Here is a 17,976-nt window from a genome sequence, read left to right on the forward strand (position 1 = left end):
AGATATATAATAATTTCAAAAGCAACAAATAAATGAACAGTAGTTCCCGAATGGTTGAATGGAAAGATCCCTTGGCAATGCTTGCTTGATGATCCCAGGAGGCAGAAAGACCAAATGTTTTCTTTTATGAATATTCATTTCATCATCTATCCTAAGCACTGCCACTTCTCAGCATCATGGGAGACTGGATGATACTACCTGTCATTTACCTCTTGCTTTTTCTTCTTCCTGTCTAATAGCCCAATAGAATCCTGCCAGAATTTCTACAAAGATTTCACATTACAGATCGACATGGCTTTCAACGTGTTCTTCCTTCTCTACTTTGGCTTGCGGGTAAGTTTGTGCAACATTACTCAATATCACAATGGGGTGTTTCAGTCTGGGACCCAGGGATCATCCCCATCAGCGTCTGCTCTCATGGTCAAGATAAAACCCAGTGTTTCCAGGAGAGACAGCACACCTGCATTCTGCTTTTCAGTCTGGGAGAGAGCCCGCTCCTTAGCTAAGCATTTTCTGGAATTCACATCAGTTTTGTTTCAAGGGGGAGAAATAGGGATTGAAGAAAATTGATGATGTATCCACAGGTGGATTGTTTATCTCTCTTCACACAATGCCATGTTCCCTTAAAAATTAAATAGAAATAGGCCGGATGTGGGCACTTACGCCTGTAATCCCGGCACTTTGGGAGACTGAGGCAGGTGGATCATCTGAGGTCAGGAGTTCGAGACCAGCCCAGCCAACGTGGTGAAATCCCATCTCTACTAAAAATACAAAAGTTAGCCAGGCATGGTGGCGGGCATCTATAATCCCAGCTACTCGGGAGGCTGAGATAGGAGAATTGCTTGAACCTGGGAGGCAGAGGTTGCACTAAGCCAGAGATCATGCCACTGCACTCCAGCCTGAGCGACAGAGTAAGACTCCATCTCAAAACATAAAACAAAACAAAAGTAAATAGAAATAAACCACTTCAGCTCTTAAAATTATGTTTAGCAGTGTTCACTTAGCTGAGCCCTGAGAGAGAAGTTGTGAGTATGAATGAAAGGAGGGTGAGGAGAGTAGATGGACAGAATTGTGTGTGTGTGTATGTGTGTGTGTGAATGTATACATATGTGCTTTATTTATAGTTATATTTACATGAATGAGTCTAATAAAAGTAAAATCACCCAATCTTCCCTATGAAGCTGTTGAAAACCACAGAAAAATACACTGCCTGATCTTTCTGTAAGACTAGCATATCATATAGTTCATCTATTTAGGGCTCTATATGGGGCACTAGAAAACATGTGTGTCCAACCATAAAACATGTGCTTTGTGTAGATGTGAAAAGGACATAACCTCTTCCTCCAGACCTTAAAAATTAAATAGAAATAGGCCGGGTGTGGTGGCTCATGCCTGTAATCCCAGCACTTTGGGAGGCTGAGCAGGGTGGATCCCTTGTGGTTGGGAGCTTGAGACCAGCCTGGCCAACATGGTGAAATCCTATCTTTACTAAAAATACAAAAAATAGCCAGGTGTAATGGCCCTATGGAAATTCAAAACTTACCCCTATGAAAACTCAAAACTTACCCTTTGACAAAAGAGTGTACATTGGATGCCGGCACCATGCTTCTCATGTTTTTTCTCTTTCTTTTTTCTTCTTTCCTCCAGTTTATTGCAGCCAACGATAAGCTGTGGTTCTGGCTGGAAGTGAACTCTGTAGTGGATTTCTTCACGGTGCCTCCTGTGTTTGTGTCTGTGTACTTAAACAGAAGTTGGCTTGGTAAGTCAACCTCTCTTTCCTTCTCCTTCCTGGTTCCTGAGTCCTGGCTGAAGGACAGAATTTGCAGTGGACCAGGGGCCTGTCTCCCTACAAAGAACATTGTATGTATTAATGTGAACAATGCTCTTGGAGTTTTAGAAGTTGATGGTGGCAGCTCTCTTTGGAGCACTAGCCCCGAAGGGTTTGCACAGTTTGTGCTTCAGGTAATGCAGTTTTATAATTGTCAAAGCCTAGTGGTCATCACTGTCACAGCCAGGGCCTTTATGTTCATGGTTCTGTCACTTTTCATGCAGGAACTTAGAGTCAGGACCGGATTAAGAAGAAGCCCATGGTGGTAAAGCCAACTTTCCAAATGGCTGGCTCAGGCACCCCAGAGGCCTGCCTGCCAAAGTTAGCTTTGGTCTGCTTCCAAAAAGTGGGTTCTGCATGGTCTATTTATAGGTACAAGGTTCTTTGGAGGGCAGAGAGAGATGAAGTTTCTTGAGTCATCTCTCACCTTACAGGAGACTGAGGTCCCTTTCTGGGTTAACGGGAGAGTGCTGCTGGGCTGTACTGTACAGGGCACTTCCTGGACCAGGACTAGAACACTTTAGTGGGGAAAGTAACTTGACCAGAGAATAGTCCTGGAAGTCCAGGGCTCAGAGAGACAGCTTCAGGTTTCTCATTGCTGCGTTGATTTCATTTTTTCCCTGAATTCAGAGTATTCCTGCTGTCCTGGGGTCTACTAGGGAAGAAGGGAGGCTGACACAGAACCTGGAGGACTCTCTGTGGGTTCCTTCTGTCCTTATTTTTTAGGCATTTTGGCTTAAGTTAATTATTTAAAAAGCAATACGCATGCATTGTAATCAGTGAAAACAAAGATGTGTGAAGAACACATTCATCATCTTTCTCCCTTGCATCCATCACTGCCTCCTCCTTTAAACACCCAGGGTTCCCAGGCCTTCACATGTGCACACATAATAGTGTTTTAGAGATGGTGGTGTTTGTATGAGAAATTGTATCAAACAATTACATTGCACCACAATTTGGCTTCCTCACTAATCGTGATGGACATCCCTTCAGCTCTGTGATAACTCATTTTATAACAGTTGTATGAGACTCCATAATTTGTTTGTATCACAGTATATTCAGCCATAACCCTAATGATAGACCACCTGAATGTTTTTCTTTTCCTTTTATTGCTGCTAGAAACGATGGTTTAATAAACACCGTTATTCATATATTTGTATAATTCTATTTCTATCAATAGTTCCAGGTTCCTGGAAGAGGAATTGCTGGTTGAAAGAATATGTGTATTTTCTTTTGTGCAGACATTGATGGATAACTTAAAAAAATACTGTGTCAAGATAAGCTTCCACTAGCAATCCATTTTGATGCCATTGTTAGCACTGTTAATTTATTATATACCTAGTGTCAAGTATTTTTTAAAAATAAGCATCTTCTTAATATAGTATGTGTGGTACTCTCTGTATTATATGCACATACACATGTGTGCATGCATACACGTATGTATGTGTCCATATCCTAAAAAGATTTCTTTTGCTACTAGTTTTCTTATTAGAATTATATTCTCTTGCTCTAAGGAAAAGTTATCATTTTGGACCTGAGATATGCTTGGTTAGATTAGATTTTCTGCTTATCGTATCCCCCTTCCTCCTTATTTTCTTCTTATCCTGATGAGGCTAGTAGAGTCACACACAAATCTGAAAAGTGTCCTCAGTGTAACTTACGTGTCCCTGGGTGTCAGCGGTCCCAGCTGCTGTAGCTTCACTGTTAACTGGCTTTGTGACCTGGCAGCTCGCTTTTCTTAGCCCATTGTTTTTCATCTGTGAGATAAAGATTTGGCTAGAGGATCTTAAAGAATCTTTTAGCTCAGAAAGTCTTTAAGGCTCTTGAGTCATTAATGGGAAATTTAGGATCTAAGGTCATTGGGGTGGACAGGGAAGCTAGTAGAATTCTATCAGCAGCATCCCTGAGTCAAAATTATGGATGAGCTGTTAAAAGGGAGTCCTTTTAAAACATCTTGTTGCTAAGAGTTCAAACACACACCCATGCACACACAGGAAAATCGACGGGGAAGGAGACAGGCGGGATCTGCCTTTGTCACCTGGCTGTGCTTAATTACCCTGTGCATTTGAACAACCACTTTGCTTTTCTGCATCCTCAGTTTTCCCATCTGAAGAATGGGGGTTAAATGAAATTACCTTCTAGTCCTCATACTTCCTGAATCTGCACTTTCTGCCAGTGTCCATTCTCTCTTGGTCCCCTGTGGGCCTGGGTGATGGAAGGGCTCCCTGGCGACTGTGGTGGAGACATCCTCCTCTGCAGTGAGCAGAACATGCCCCCAGTAAAGGTGTGGAGCTGAGCCTCCTTGTGGTGAGTGACACGTTCTCTGAAGCATTTTAGCGCTAGGAGTTCTGGTATGCTTTGAAATCCATAGCCTTCTTGTAGATAATTTAATTCTGATTTTTGGAGATATGTTCTGATCTCATAAAAAATCTATTGGCACAAACACAGAATGGGGGCAAAAAATAATTGAATAGGAAATAAAAGAGGTTGGAATGAATTGTAATGAGATACATCTTTGCATCAACTGTGGTCGCTTTCCAAAAGAAATGTGCTCTAAATGTGCTCGCTTCCATTTGTATATTAATATTTACTGAGCATCTACTATATGTCAGGTACCATCCCAGATGATTGAGAAACAACAGTGTAGAAATAGAGTCCTATCCCCCTACGCTCCTATACTGCAGTGTGGGGAAAGCAGGAAACACTGAACCTAATAAGGAAGTAAATGACACGGTATGATGAGGAAGCATAAGTGCTGTTGAAATTGAACCCATAGAACAATAATCTTTTGGTCTATGAAATAATAATAACAAAAATAAAAAATAATGTCTCTCCTCTTGTAGGAGAAAGCACCTGTAATGAAATGCTTTGGCCTCTTTGGTAACGAAATCTCCTTGGGTGAGATCTAAAACTTATCTCCCTGTTACGGAAGAGGATTCAGGATAATAATATTTCAAGGAGGTTCTCATCTGACTTAATACATGGGTTATTACATTGTGAAACAATTATTGTACTGATGAGCTGCCAGAGAGAAAATGAACATTCCCATGAGATATGACTTATAAAGGAGAAGAAATAATCCCATTAAATAGGGGCATTTCAGGCTTGGCTGCCCCTCTCCTGGAAAGTGGAAGGGTGCTGCCTTTTCTGACTGAGGTTTGGGATAAGATGCAGGAAACCGAAGTCTATGTCAATTCTCCTACACAAACTTTCCCAGCCCTGCTGAGGGTAGGACTGTGCAGTAGCTGGCTCTGTAGGAGATAAAAACCAGAATGAATGCAGGCCACTGCCCGTACCTTTCCCAGAACGCTGCCCGCACCATGTTTAGTTTTCAATTGTTGGCATATGATTGTGTGTTGTGTAGTACAGAATATATTCATTGCACAGATCATCCTAGTGCATGTAACGGTGTACTCATAGAGACACTAATATGTAGTCAGCTTCTACTGTGTGATGGGCACTCTGGAAAGCCCCTCACATACATGGACTCAATCCTCAGAGCAAACCTATGAGGCAGGACTTGTCATTTCCCCATTTACAGATGAAGAAACTGAGGCTCAGAGAGATATCTTGTCCAAGGTCACATCTCCTGGGAGTAGTGGGAGGGGTGCATTCCCCAAGATGTGGTCTGACTTTATGTCCACACTCTTCCTCTGCTCTTCTTTCTGTGACCTTACCCTTGAATGATTTGCAGTTAGGAGTCCTGGGTTGGGAATGACAGGGCTGGTTTTGCTGCGTTGTGTTGGCATCCCTCCATTGGTGCTTACTCATAAAGGGCTTCACGCCAGGCAGGAAGAGAGGGAAGAGATCTTATTTAAGACTCCGTGTTCTCCTGGCTCCTCTTTCCCCCTCCTCCTTGCCCACCTCCAGTTTCTAGAAATGCCAGGAGGACCAGAAGAACGCAGAGCTAGCCTGGTATCTCTCGAGTCCTAGTGCCCCTCAGCAGCTTGGAGATCCGACCTGCTCCATCTGGGACAGAGAGATTGGAGCTTAAGCACATCCCCAGATATTAGCGCAGAGTAGATTAAAGCTCAGCTCTGAGCTCCACCAACTCAGTCCACATTTTGGCTCACCCATTTGCTGATGGGACACTTAGCATGAGCATTTTATCTTCCTTGGGCTCAGTTGTCTCACCTGTACAATGGGGTTAATTATAGCACCCACCTCATAGGGATTCACTGAGGTAATGTGAGTAGAACAACACGCACTTCATACGAGCTTAATGAACAGAAGCCAGGATTACCTCGGCCTCTCTTTCTAACCTACCTATCATATTTTAAAGCACCGCAAGAGAAAACAAACCAGAACAGAATAAAAAATAAGGCAGCGGATGTGAGGACACTCATGTCGACAAGCAGCAAGACGCTGCTTATTTTAATTCCTGTCCCCACCCACCAACTTATTCATTTTGTTTCCCTTACAAATCCCAACCTCACTAAAATAAATGCACCTTGAAATGAGAGCTGTATCTTATTTTGAGATTTGAATAACATGCTCCAAGGAGAACTCATTTGTCCGTCTGTCTCATTCTCTTTTGGGAATGTATCCCCAAGGTAGGTCGATGGGCTGTACTGCCTCTGTTTGTGTGTATGTTTTATTCTTTTTGTTTTTGTTTTATGGAGTTTTGCTCTTGTTGCCCAGGCTGGAGTGCAGTGGTGCGATATTGGCTCACTGCAACCTTCGCCTCCCGGATTCAAGCAATTCTCCTGCCTCAGCCTCCCCGATAGCTCAGATTACAGGCACTCGCCACCACGCCGAGCTAATTTTTGTATTTTTAGTAGAGACGAGGTTGCCATGTTGGCCAGGCTGGTCTCAAACTCCTGACCTCAGATGATCTACCCGCCTCAGCCTCCCAAAGTGCTGGGATTACAGGTGTGAGCCACTGCATCTTGCCTGTGTGTATGTTTTTGTTGAGAGTGATCTTGTGGGATTTAAAGAAGGGAGTAGGGGAAAAGTAATGATGCACTCACCAGCCAGTTTTCTAGCCCATTTTTTTTTACCTACTATGTGCTCAGCACTGGGATGAGAAGAACACATACCGGAACACCCTGTATCCTAGCGGTACTGTGATTCCCAACACCATCCCCTGTTCTTTGATGAAATTGGGGTATGATAAGGGACCATGGTCATTGGAACCATGATTGGAAAACCATAAACTTGATCCTATTGTCTGTATCAGAACTGGCCTTAGACCTTAAACCTTAAAACCTTCAGTAAACTCTGCTAGAAAATAGAAAACTCTGCTAGGAAATAGAAAAATGAGTTAATGCCCAATCACAGGGCAATTGCAATGATGTAGGGTATCTGCTTATAAATATATGCCCAAGCAGTCCTTTTTTGTGTGTCAGAAGGCAATAAAAACAGGATTATATAAAAAAGCACAGGTGCTTAAAAACAACAACAGCGAAAGGACAAAACATTGTTCCTGTTTGAGACTAAGGTTGCAATCTCATTTTGGAACCAAAATAAACACACATGCAGTGACAGCAGGTAACACTACCCACTATATAATTAAGCCCGTAATTGTGAGGTACAGGCTGTAAAGGCTGTGGGAGTTCAGAGGAACAAGAGCTCACGTGGGTGGGAGAATGAGGATATGCTTCTGTGAGAGGCTGGGGCTCAGTGGAGGCTGCAATAATGGGCTAAGACAGGGAGAATGAAGCCTAGTATGTGTGGAGCATGGTATGTACCTACAGAAGCGAATACCAGCCTAGAGAAGAAAGTGGCCTTGCTACTTGGGAGGCTGAGGCAAGAAGGCCCCTGAGCTCAGGTGTTTGAGAGCAACCTGGGCAACATAGTAAGACCTGTGAAAGAAAGAAAAGAAAAGAAAGAAGGAAGGAAGGAAGGAAGGAAGGAAGGAAGGAAGGAAGGAAGGAAGGAAAGAAAGAAAGAAAGGAGAGAGAAAGAGAGAAAGCGGAAGGAAGGAAGGAAGGAAGGAAGGAAGGAAGGAAGGAAGGAAGGAAGGAAGGAAGGAAGGGAGGGAGGGAGGGAGGGAGGGAGGAAGGAAGGAAGGAAGGAAAAGAAAAGGAAGGAAAGAAAAGAGGAAAGAAGGAAGGAAGAAAGGAAAGAAGGAAGGAAGAGAGAGAGAGAGAAAGAGGAAGGAAGGAAGGAAAAGAAAAGGAAGGAAAAAAGGAAGGAAGGAAGAAAGGAAAGAAGGAAAGAAGGAAGAAAGAGCGAAAGAAGGAAGGAAGGAGGTAAGGAAAGGAAAGGAAGAAGGAAGGAAAGAAAGAAGGAAAGAAGGAAGAAAGGAAGGAAGGAAGAGAGAGAGAAAGAGAAAGGAGGAAGGAAGGAAGGAAAAGAAAAGGAAGGAAGAAAGGAAAGAAGGAAGGAAGAAAGAGAGCGAAAGAAGGAAGGAAGGAAGGAGGTAAGGAAAGGAAAGGAAAGGAAGAAGGAAGGAAGGAAAAAAGGAAGGAAGGAAGGAAAGAAGGAAGGAAGGAAGAGAGAGGACTTGCTGAGTGCCAAACATCAGTCTCACAACCCTGCAAAATGGTATAGTAGTTTTCCATTTCCAAGCAGTTCTGTGGGTGAGACGTCCAACATGGGTCTCTCCAGAGGCTCTAGGGAAGATTCCATGTCCTTGCCTTTTCCAGCTTCTAGAGGCCGCCTACACTCCTTGGCTCATGGCCCCTTTCTCCACCTTCACAGCCAGCAACTGAGGGTTCATTTCCACCTTGCATCACTCTGATCTTGCTTCCTGCCATCTCTTCTTTGCCTCCCTCTTCTACTTTTAAGGACTCTTGTGATTACATTGGGCCCACCTGGATACTCCAGGGTACTCTTCTCATCTCCAGGTCAGTCCATCAGCAACCTTAATTTGCCTGCTGCCTTCATTTCCTTCTGGCATGTAAATGACCATATTCACAGGTTCCAAGATTAACATGGACATATTTGGGGGTCATCGTTCTGCCTACCAAAAGGGGCATATTATTATTCCTTTTATTATTTCCAAAGAGGAATCTGAGACTCTGAGGGGTTGAGTGACTTGCCAAAGTCAGAGCCCAGAAGAGGGAGTGCTGGGATCTGGGCCCCTGTTCAGATATGCCAAAAGCTCTGCATAGCCTTTTGGAGTCCTTTGCATCAGGGGTCATTCACGGCCCTTCGGGGCCCTGCTTCGTGGTATTTTCCAGCCTGTTAGGGAGGAGACCCTTGGGGAGAGGCTTATTGAAGCCCAAAACCTTCCCACATGTGCCCTCACTTCCGTGGAGTGACATGTTTTTTTTCTTTTCATGGGAACAGGTGAGTTACTAGACAGACTTGCCTGTTACCTGTTGTTTTTATGTAACTTACCCTGAGGTTTGGGTGCCTCTTCCTTTGCAGCTGCAGCGACTGAGGGGAACCTATTAGGTCTGCATAACCTCCATCTAGAAGCCCTCTTTTTTAGGAATCATGCTTTATTGCTTTCTGGAGTTTACAGAGAAACCCAAATGAGACCAAAGAGTTGTGGTAGTAGGCCACCATTTTCCTAAAGGAAGCGGTGGATGGGGTCAGCACACCACTCTTCTTTTTAATGGTCACCCCACCCAGGGCTCAGTTGAAGTCTCAAGCATCTCTCTGTTGTTCCTCTGCTTCAATGGAGCATCTGGCCCCAAAGCCACGTGCTTGGCTGAAGAACCCCACCTTCAGGCAGGGTCAGGATGATTCTGTGAATCCCTGGACCTTCTGTTGACTGGCCTCTGCATTTGGTAAGAATAATCAAGAATGAAAGCTGTGGCCTGGTTTCAGTTTCCTGACATCAGTAATTTTCAGTGTTTGGGATTTAAACAAACACAATTAGTATGGTTTGGCCAGAGAGCAGAAGCAGACCCTGGTCAGCATCCCCATATGCACAGCCCTGCCTCCTGCCTCCCCTTTCTCTGTACTTCCTGCCCCAGCTCCACTAGGCTGCTAGTTGCATTCTCTTGCTGTCTCTGCCCTGTGCCTGGTCATGAGGAAGTTCCTGCCTGCACTCTGCAGGTTGTAATCCTTCTCCCCATTAAGGCACAGCTCTGACTCCACCTCCTGTGTGCAGCTTTCCCATTCTCATCCATTGGAATGAATTCCTCTCTGACCTTTTTTTTTTTTTTTTTTGAGACGGAGTCTCGCTCTGTTGTCCAGACTCAGTGCAGTGGCGTGATCTCGGCTCACTGCAAGCTCCGCCTCCCAGGTTCATGCCACTCTCCTGCTTCAGCCTCCCGAGTAGCTGGGACTACAGGCCCCTGCCACCACAGCTGGCTAATTTTTTTGTATTTTTAGTAGAGATGGGGTTTCACCATGTTAGCCGGGATGGTCTCGATCTCCTGACCTTATGATCCGCCTGCCTCAGCCTCCCAAAGTGCTGGGATTACAGGCGTGAGCCACCGCGCCTCTCTGACCTTTTTATTGTGCTCTTAGGATCCGTGCTATAGGAGCACCATACACAGCCTGCTTTGTACTGACAGGTAGGAATGCAGGTTCCACGACAGCCATGTGGCAGGGACTGTGGCCCCCTTGTTTTTGGCTATGTCTCTAGTACCTAGAACAGTGCCTGACACATAGTTCACATTTGTTGAATGAGTGAGTCTTCTTAGGATCATGATAGTAATGAACAGTTATTGATTGCTTATTAAAAGTAGGCACTGTGCCAGCATCTCATAGTCATTCTCTGAGTTAATATTCACAATAACACGATGAGTAAATATTCATAGCCCAAGTTTACAGTGTGGGAAGCTGAAGTTCAGGGTCTAAGTAAGTGGCAAGTCCAAGACTCAGGTTAGTCCAATTCTGGAGCCCATCTTTTAAAATGATTAGACCAGTGGTTCTCAAAGTGTGGTTCCTGGATCTACAGCATCAGTGTTACTGGGGACTTGTTACACATGAGGATGCTTAGAGCTCAAGCAAGACCCATGGGTCAGAAACTGCGAGTTGGAGCCAGCAATCTGTGTTTTAACAAACACCCCTGGTGATCTCCAGTTTTGGAGCCACCGTACCCACTTATGCTGGGATGGTTCTCAAATTTTTATTGGAATCCGCCAGAGTGCTTTTAAAACTCTTCATGTTGAGGCCAAGCCTTGAAACCATTAACCTAAGAATCTCTGGGTGGAGGGTGTGACGTAGGCTCAGCATCTTTTAATGTTCCTCAGTTGTGTCTGAAGTGCAGTCAGGATGAGAACCACTTGTATACATCTCTTAACTTTCTAAACTTTACTGTGCATTAGAAGCACCAGGAGATCTTGTTAGAATGCAGTTTCTGATTTAGGAAGCCTATGCTAAGGTCAAAGATCTACATTTCCACCAGCTCTCAGGTGTAGTGATGCTTCTGCTCTGTGGACCACACTTTAAGTAGCTAGGCTTTCCAATCCACTTAAAAATGGCCAAAATCATAATTACTTTTGCACCAAACTAATACATTGTGCTATCCAGTATGGTAGCTCCTAGCCACATTTGCCTATTTAACATTAAAAGCTCAGCTCCTCCATCCTACCAGCTGTTTTTCAGGTACTCAAGAGCCCCATGTGGCTCATTGGCTGTGGAACTGGACAGCACAAATGTGGAACATTCCGTCATCATAGACAGTTCTGTGGGGCCACGCTGCTCTAGAATGAGTCCATGACAGCACACACCATGGCTTTTTACTTTTTGTATGCCTGGGACACTCTTGCACATAGTGGAAGCTTAGCAAATGTTTTCTGAAGTGATTTTGAGTAAATGGACCAATGATAAAAATTCTATATCTAAAAGAAATAAATAACTTTCCTGAGGAATTGTTAGAGAAATCATGAATACACTGTTAAAAAGGAACCCTCTACCACCCTACCCAAATTAAATTAAATATACTAAAGGTATCAGTAGGCAAAAAAAACACAAGAGACCCTGGACCATGCTCCAGCTCCAGAACACCCTGTTCTCTGCTACTACTGAAATGGCATTTTGGGCTCTGAAAGGAAAGGTCTCTGGTGCCCCCTAGAGGCTAATCCTGCAATTTGCTGGATTTGTGAGCAATTAAGTAGCCAGGGGAGAGGAGAGGGGGGCCAATTGGCTCATGGCTCAGATGGGCAGTTAGTGGTTAGCAGTGGTGGAGAAAGGCTCACTTTGAACTCCCATAAGCTATTTGGCGTATGATAACGTGACTCAACCGCTAAGACCAAAAGCCCCCCACCCCCCCAAGGGAGCTTCTCAGTGACAGTGCCCCAAGCCTGGAAGGAAGGGCCCCTGAGTGCCCCTAGAGGTCACCCACTCCATGTTTCAGGCAGCTGACTTCCAACTTGGACATCTAGATTCCCTGAACCTTCTAAGTAAACTGCTGTATGTAGACTGTGGGTTTCTTTAGAATAATAATAGTGAATTAAAGAAAAGTAAAAGTAGGATTTCCCTTTTTGGCCCAGGTGTTTTAGGAGAGAGGGGGCTGGGGGGTTTGAGAGAAAGAGAAATCCAAAAGAAAAGTGCTTCTATAACCAGAATAAAGTTAGATGTGTTCATATTACACGTATTACATATGTATATGTATATTTGTATGTATGTGTATGTACATATAGTATATAATTGTTTCACGTGCTCTTCCAAACAGTACTATGAAATAGGTGTCATTTGGAGGCCCATGTTACAGATGGGGAAACTGAGCCTTTGGAAGGTTAAATAAATTGCTGAGAGTCACCTAGTGAGTAAATGGTAGAGCTCGGCTTTGATCCCAGGCAATCTGCCTCCAAAGTCCATATTCCTCGATATGATACTATGCTGTCTCTCAAGCTATAAACTTACCTAGCCATTATGTTTACACTTAAGAAGATAATTCTAATAGTGTTGTCTGATCAGATAAAAATACTAAATGCAGTTTCTTCTTGTCAAGTCCCCTGACAAAAGGCCAAGAGACTCCTTGACAGAATTTCCCTGGTACTCCCAGATGAGAAAAGAAATTCAGAAAATAAACTCAATTCATTAAAAAAAAAGTTAATACTTTTTTTATAACTTACCAGCCTCCAAACTACTTTTTTTCCCCATGTTCGCCAGTCCCCCCTTCTGAGCTTCTTGACCCTTTCTATACAAGTAGCCAAATAAATAAAAACAATCTATGTTTTTAACATCAGTCCATGTCGCAATAGTATCATGCTAGATATTATGGGCTGCTGTGGTCTGAATGTTTGTATCTGCCCCAAATGTATGTGTTGAAGTGAAATCCCAGTGCCATGGTGTTGGAGGTGGGGCCTCTGGGAGAGGATTAGATCATGAGGGTGGAGCCCTCAGGAATGGTATTTGTGCCCTTATGAAAGAAACCCTTGGGAAGCTGTTTGTCCCTCCCACCGTGCAGGGAAACAAGAAAGTGCCATCCATGGAGCAGAGAAAAAACTCTCCCCAGATGCTGAATCTGTTGGCACCTTGATCTGGGACATCCCAGCCTCTAGAACTGTGAGCAGTGAATTGCTGTTGTTTATAAATTACCCAGTTTAAGGTATTTTGTTAGCCTATATAGACTGACAAGGGGCTGTAGTCTTGGTTGGAGCTTTTTTTTTTTTTTTTTTTAAGGAGAAGGAATTCAATGCCACCATACACCTTAGGAATAGCATTGCAATGGAATTGCTCTAGTGTGGCAAGAAAAATGAACTCATTATTAAATTCTGTCCCTATGATTGGTCTCTGAAGAAGGCAGCCCAGCCAAGTGGAATACTAAAAATTTGGATGTATTTCAGGGAGTTCATTGCCGTTCCGGTTGCTGCTATAGCTAAAACTGCTTCTAGAGAAATTACTCCTCTCCAAGAGATTTCCAATTGTGTTCCCTTGATATTGCTTTGTCAGGGACATGCTTTAAATAAGATGCCCTCCGTAAGTAGCAGAGATTCTAAATCCTCATTGACTTGCATGGCTCTGTTATATGCCAAATTGGAAATACCATCCTAAAATGAATGTCTTCAAGGAACGAATTCAGCAGTAGGTTTGCATGGATGCCAAAACCTCTCCAGATGGCTGTACTTCATCTGGGGTATTATTGGAACAGCCTCCTCAGCAACCTAAATCTCTAGGACTGGACGTATATTTACCTTCACATCATCTTCAAAAAATAGATGCCTCGATTCTTTTCCATGAGATCAGGGCCATAATGACCTGGCTAGCAGATCAGATAGGGAGAAAATCAACACCTGAAACCAGCTCAGGGATTCTACTGCATTATTCAGCTGAACACCTACTGTGTGTAAATCCCTAGGTGCTAGGAGTGACCCAAAAAGGGGGAAACATAGATCTTGCCTCTATAAGATGTTAATAACTTAATTAGAGGGTCCTCTAGAAAGAACAGTAAGTTTATAGGAATTTAGAGGAGGAACAGATGGAGGAAAGTTGGCCATCCCAGCCCAAAGTAGATTTCAGGTATCTAAAATATAAACATGTTTCTCCTAGAGCAGGACTACTCGACGTGCAGTCTGCAAGCCAGCACATGGCCTGGGACATTAATAGAAACAAAAATGTTGGAGTTCAACCCTAAACCTGGAGAATCTCTGGAAGGTGGGGCTGAAGGATCTGTTTTAAAAAATTCTCCTAGTGATTCTTCTATGGGCTAAATGATCTTGGCAGTATATATTAGAATTACCCAGGAACTCTGACACGTCCTCCTGGCCAGATTGTATTTCTAACCAAGCATGAGAATTGGGGGTGAACTCAGCCACCAGAATGTTTTAAAGTTCTCTAAATAATTTCACTTGTGTAGCCAGTGTTGAGGGGCCTGGCACAGTTGTCGTTCTTAAACCAGCGGAACATACCTGAATACCTGAGAAACTTCAACACACACACACACACACACACACACACACACACACACACACACACACTTAAGCACTTTCCCAAATCTATTGAGCGAGGCTCTTTGGTTTGTGGTAAGGACAATTGCTTTGGAACGAGCACACTATGTATTCTAGATAGACCGGTGGTTCTCAAACTTTGAGTGCACCAGAATCACATAGAGCTGTGGTTAAATTACAGATTTGGGGGGTTCCATCCCCACAGTTTCAGATTCAGTATGTCTGGGGTGGGGCCTGAGGATTTGCATGGTTAACACATTCCCAAGTGATGCTGCTGCTACTGATCTGGGGGCCACACTTTGAGATCTGCTGGTCCAGCCCAGGGTGAGGCTGAACTTGAATTCTAGTTGTAGCTGTTATGCACGTTTCCAGGATTCTGGTATTCCAGTAAACCTTACTGTTTTATGCTCCTAAATATCAGTATTCTTATTAATGTAATCCTTTATTTCATATGTTTTTGAGATTAAAATCTGAGTCATTTACATCTTGAGAGGTACTCATCATATGATATTCCAGTATTATAATTTCAACGTGAACAACAGAACCATTTTTTGATAGCTTTTGGATCTTCCACTTGTAATCCATCTTCTAAGGTATACCAAGTCCTTGGTTACTAGTAAGAATGAACACCTTTGCTTGACTTTATTAATCACTAATATTTTCTCTAGAGCCAATTTGGTTGATATCGCTTCCTAAACTCTCTGAAATTGGGATAGGGTCAGCTCATTGAGGAAAATAGATAGATATGTTGGAGATTAGGGATGGAGAATGGAGGAGGGAGGTCCCAGGCCAAATTTCTAACCTGTCCTGAGAGCCTCAGTTCCTACCTTCTCCCAGGCGTTGAGCCTCACCTCTGACCTTCTCCCAGGGATAGAGTCTCTCAGCCCGCTCCTCAAGGGAAGGGTTGTCTTAGGGTCCAGCCTCTCTCCATCAGCAGGGTAACTTATTTTAACAAATCTTCTTTCCCAGTCATCCCACTTGCAGACACTGAGATGCCCAGCCTGCTCATGAGAGTAAGAACAGATGCTGGGTGGTGAGCAGAGCTCCATTTTTCTTTTTTTAAATTTATTTTTATTATTATTTTTTTAGATGGGGTCTTGCACTATTGCTCAGGCTGGAGTGCAGTGGCACAATCTTGGCTCCCTGCAACCTCTGCCTCATGGGTTCAAGCAATTCTCCTGCCTCAGCCTCCCAAGTAGCTGGGATTACAGGAGCCCACCACCATTCCCAGCTAACTTTTGTATTTTTAGTAGAGACGGGATTTCACCATGTTGGCCAGGCTGGTCTCGAACTCCTGACCTCAAGTGATCTGCCCGTCTTGACCTCCCAAAGTGTTGGGATTACAGGCGTGAGCCACCGCGCCTGGCCCCATTTTTCATAAGACACACTATATCACTCAGAATAAATACCAAACACTAGTGTGGTGCCACTTTGCTCCCATATCACAATCACTAAATTCAACTTCTCTCTTTAAGGCCAGGTAGGAATTTAGCAACCCAGCTCATAAAGCGTACAATTAGCTTATTATTTCCTAGGTGGATTGCAAACCTCACGGGCCAGATTGGGAGCACAGCAGATACTTCCTTTTTGTAAAAACTTGGCTGAGTGTGGTGGCTCACTCCTATAATCCCAGCACTTTGAGAGGCCAAGGCAGGAGGATGGTTTCATCCCAGGAGTTTAAGGCCAGCCTAGGCAACATAGTGAGACCTGTCTCTACAAAAAAAATTTGTTTTTTAGCCCAGCATGGTGGCATATGCCTGTGGTCCCAGCTACTCAGGAGGCTGAGGTGGGAGGATTGCTTGAGCCTTGGAGGTTGAGGCTACAGTGAGCTGTGATTGTGCCACTGCACTCCAGCTTGGGCAATACAGTGAAATCCCATCTTAAAAAAATAAAATTAAATTAAACAAACAAACAAAAAACTCAGTCTCATGGTCTTCCTCCTTTATATTCTCAACTAGCTTTCCTCTCCAGCTCTGTTGTCTGCATTTTTGTGAATTTGTCCCATTTTCACTCTAGCTGGCCTACTTACCAACCACTCCTACCCAATCTCAGATACGTTCCATCTCCATGGTTTTGGTAGTTTCTTGTCTAGCAGTTGCTTGCCTGTCTTCTCTGCTTACCTGCACTCAACCAGTTATTATTCTGTTACCTTGCCTCTTCTAAAACCACTGTAGTCTGAGTCACTCTTTTGATCATGGGTGGTCTTCTGATGTGGCTGTGTTTTTATAAGTAACATGTACATGTCTGACTCTTCAACTAGATCAGGAGTTGGCCGCTAGCCTGCGGATTGTTTTTGTAAATAAAGTTTTATTGGAACATAACTATGTTCCTTCATTCACATATTGTTTATGGCAATGACATGAAGAAGATAGGGCCCACAAAGCCTTAAAAATTATTGTCTTGCTCTTTAGAGAAAGTTTGCTGATCCCTGGTCTAGATTTGCAACTATGTTATATATTCTTTTATATTCCTCTAAATGTCTGGCACTATGTTTTGCATACAATTGCTGCTAATCAATTTGGATGACCTGAACATGAACTTTCCTCTGAAATCCTTATAAATGTAATAGGAATAAAATAAGTTATTTTTTGCTGTTGTTATTGTTATTATTATTATAGCTGCTGTATACAGTCCTGCTATATAATGTTTCTATCAACAACAATTCCCATATGCGATGGTGGTCCCATAAGATTATAATATGTATATTTACTGTATCTTTTATATGTTTAGGTGCACAAACCTTACCACTGTGTTACAGTTGCTTACAGTATTCAGTACAGTAATGCTGTACAGGTTGGTAGTTTAGGAGCAATAGGCTACACCATATAGCCTAAGTGGGTAGTAGACTATACCATCTAGGTTTGTCTAAGTGTACTTGATGATGTTTGCTCAATGACAAAATTGCCTAATGACACATCCCTGTCATTAAGCAATGCATGACTATATTTTGTGGCAGGTATTGGACAAAGCTCTTTACTGGCCTATCTCATTTAATCCTAACACACAGGTAGAACTTGGAACTTGGAGAGGTGACCTGTCTTATTAGCTGTATGACTTCAGCAAGTGATACAGCAAGAATTCGAACTCACGTCTTTGTGATCTCAGCGCCTGAGCTTTCAATTACTACTATATACTCACTGTTTAGTAGTAACTCATACATGTGATGAGAGACAGAAACATTTAAAAGCCCTACCAATGAGATAAATCATGTAAACAAGACTGGCCTATGTTATAAATAGGCTAGGACCAAGATGAAGCAAGCGACCCTGAAAGTGAGGCCTTGGCTGGGCGCAGCAGTTCATGCCTGTAATCCCAGCACTTTGGGAAGCTGAGGTGGGAGGATCGCTTGAGTCCTGTTCGAGACCAGCCTGGGCAACATGGTGAGACCCCGTCTCTACAAAAAATACA

The 17,976-nt window shown here is 43.4% G+C and overlaps 1 protein-coding gene across 3 annotated transcripts in view; it reads left to right on the forward strand.

The window, feature by feature from the left end:
- The first annotated feature begins 236 nt into the window (after nt 1-236).
- KCNMA1 (potassium calcium-activated channel subfamily M alpha 1) overlaps nt 237-17,976 on the forward strand; it is a 304,426-nt gene continuing 286,686 nt past the window's right edge. For 2 of the 3 annotated variants that reach the window (XM_030941176.1, XM_030941175.1), the window contains exons 1-2: nt 237-333; nt 1,648-1,759. In XM_030941176.1, the coding sequence (XP_030797036.1) occupies nt 292-333; nt 1,648-1,759 (154 nt within the window). In that variant the 5' untranslated portion in view covers nt 237-291. The remainder of the gene's footprint in view (nt 334-1,647; nt 1,760-17,976) is intronic. The other variant, XM_030941177.1, reaches the window with a different exon arrangement.

Source organism: Rhinopithecus roxellana, chromosome 11 (genome assembly GCF_007565055.1).
Source record: "Rhinopithecus roxellana isolate Shanxi Qingling chromosome 11, ASM756505v1, whole genome shotgun sequence".
Lineage (NCBI taxonomy): Eukaryota > Metazoa > Chordata > Mammalia > Primates > Cercopithecidae > Rhinopithecus > Rhinopithecus roxellana.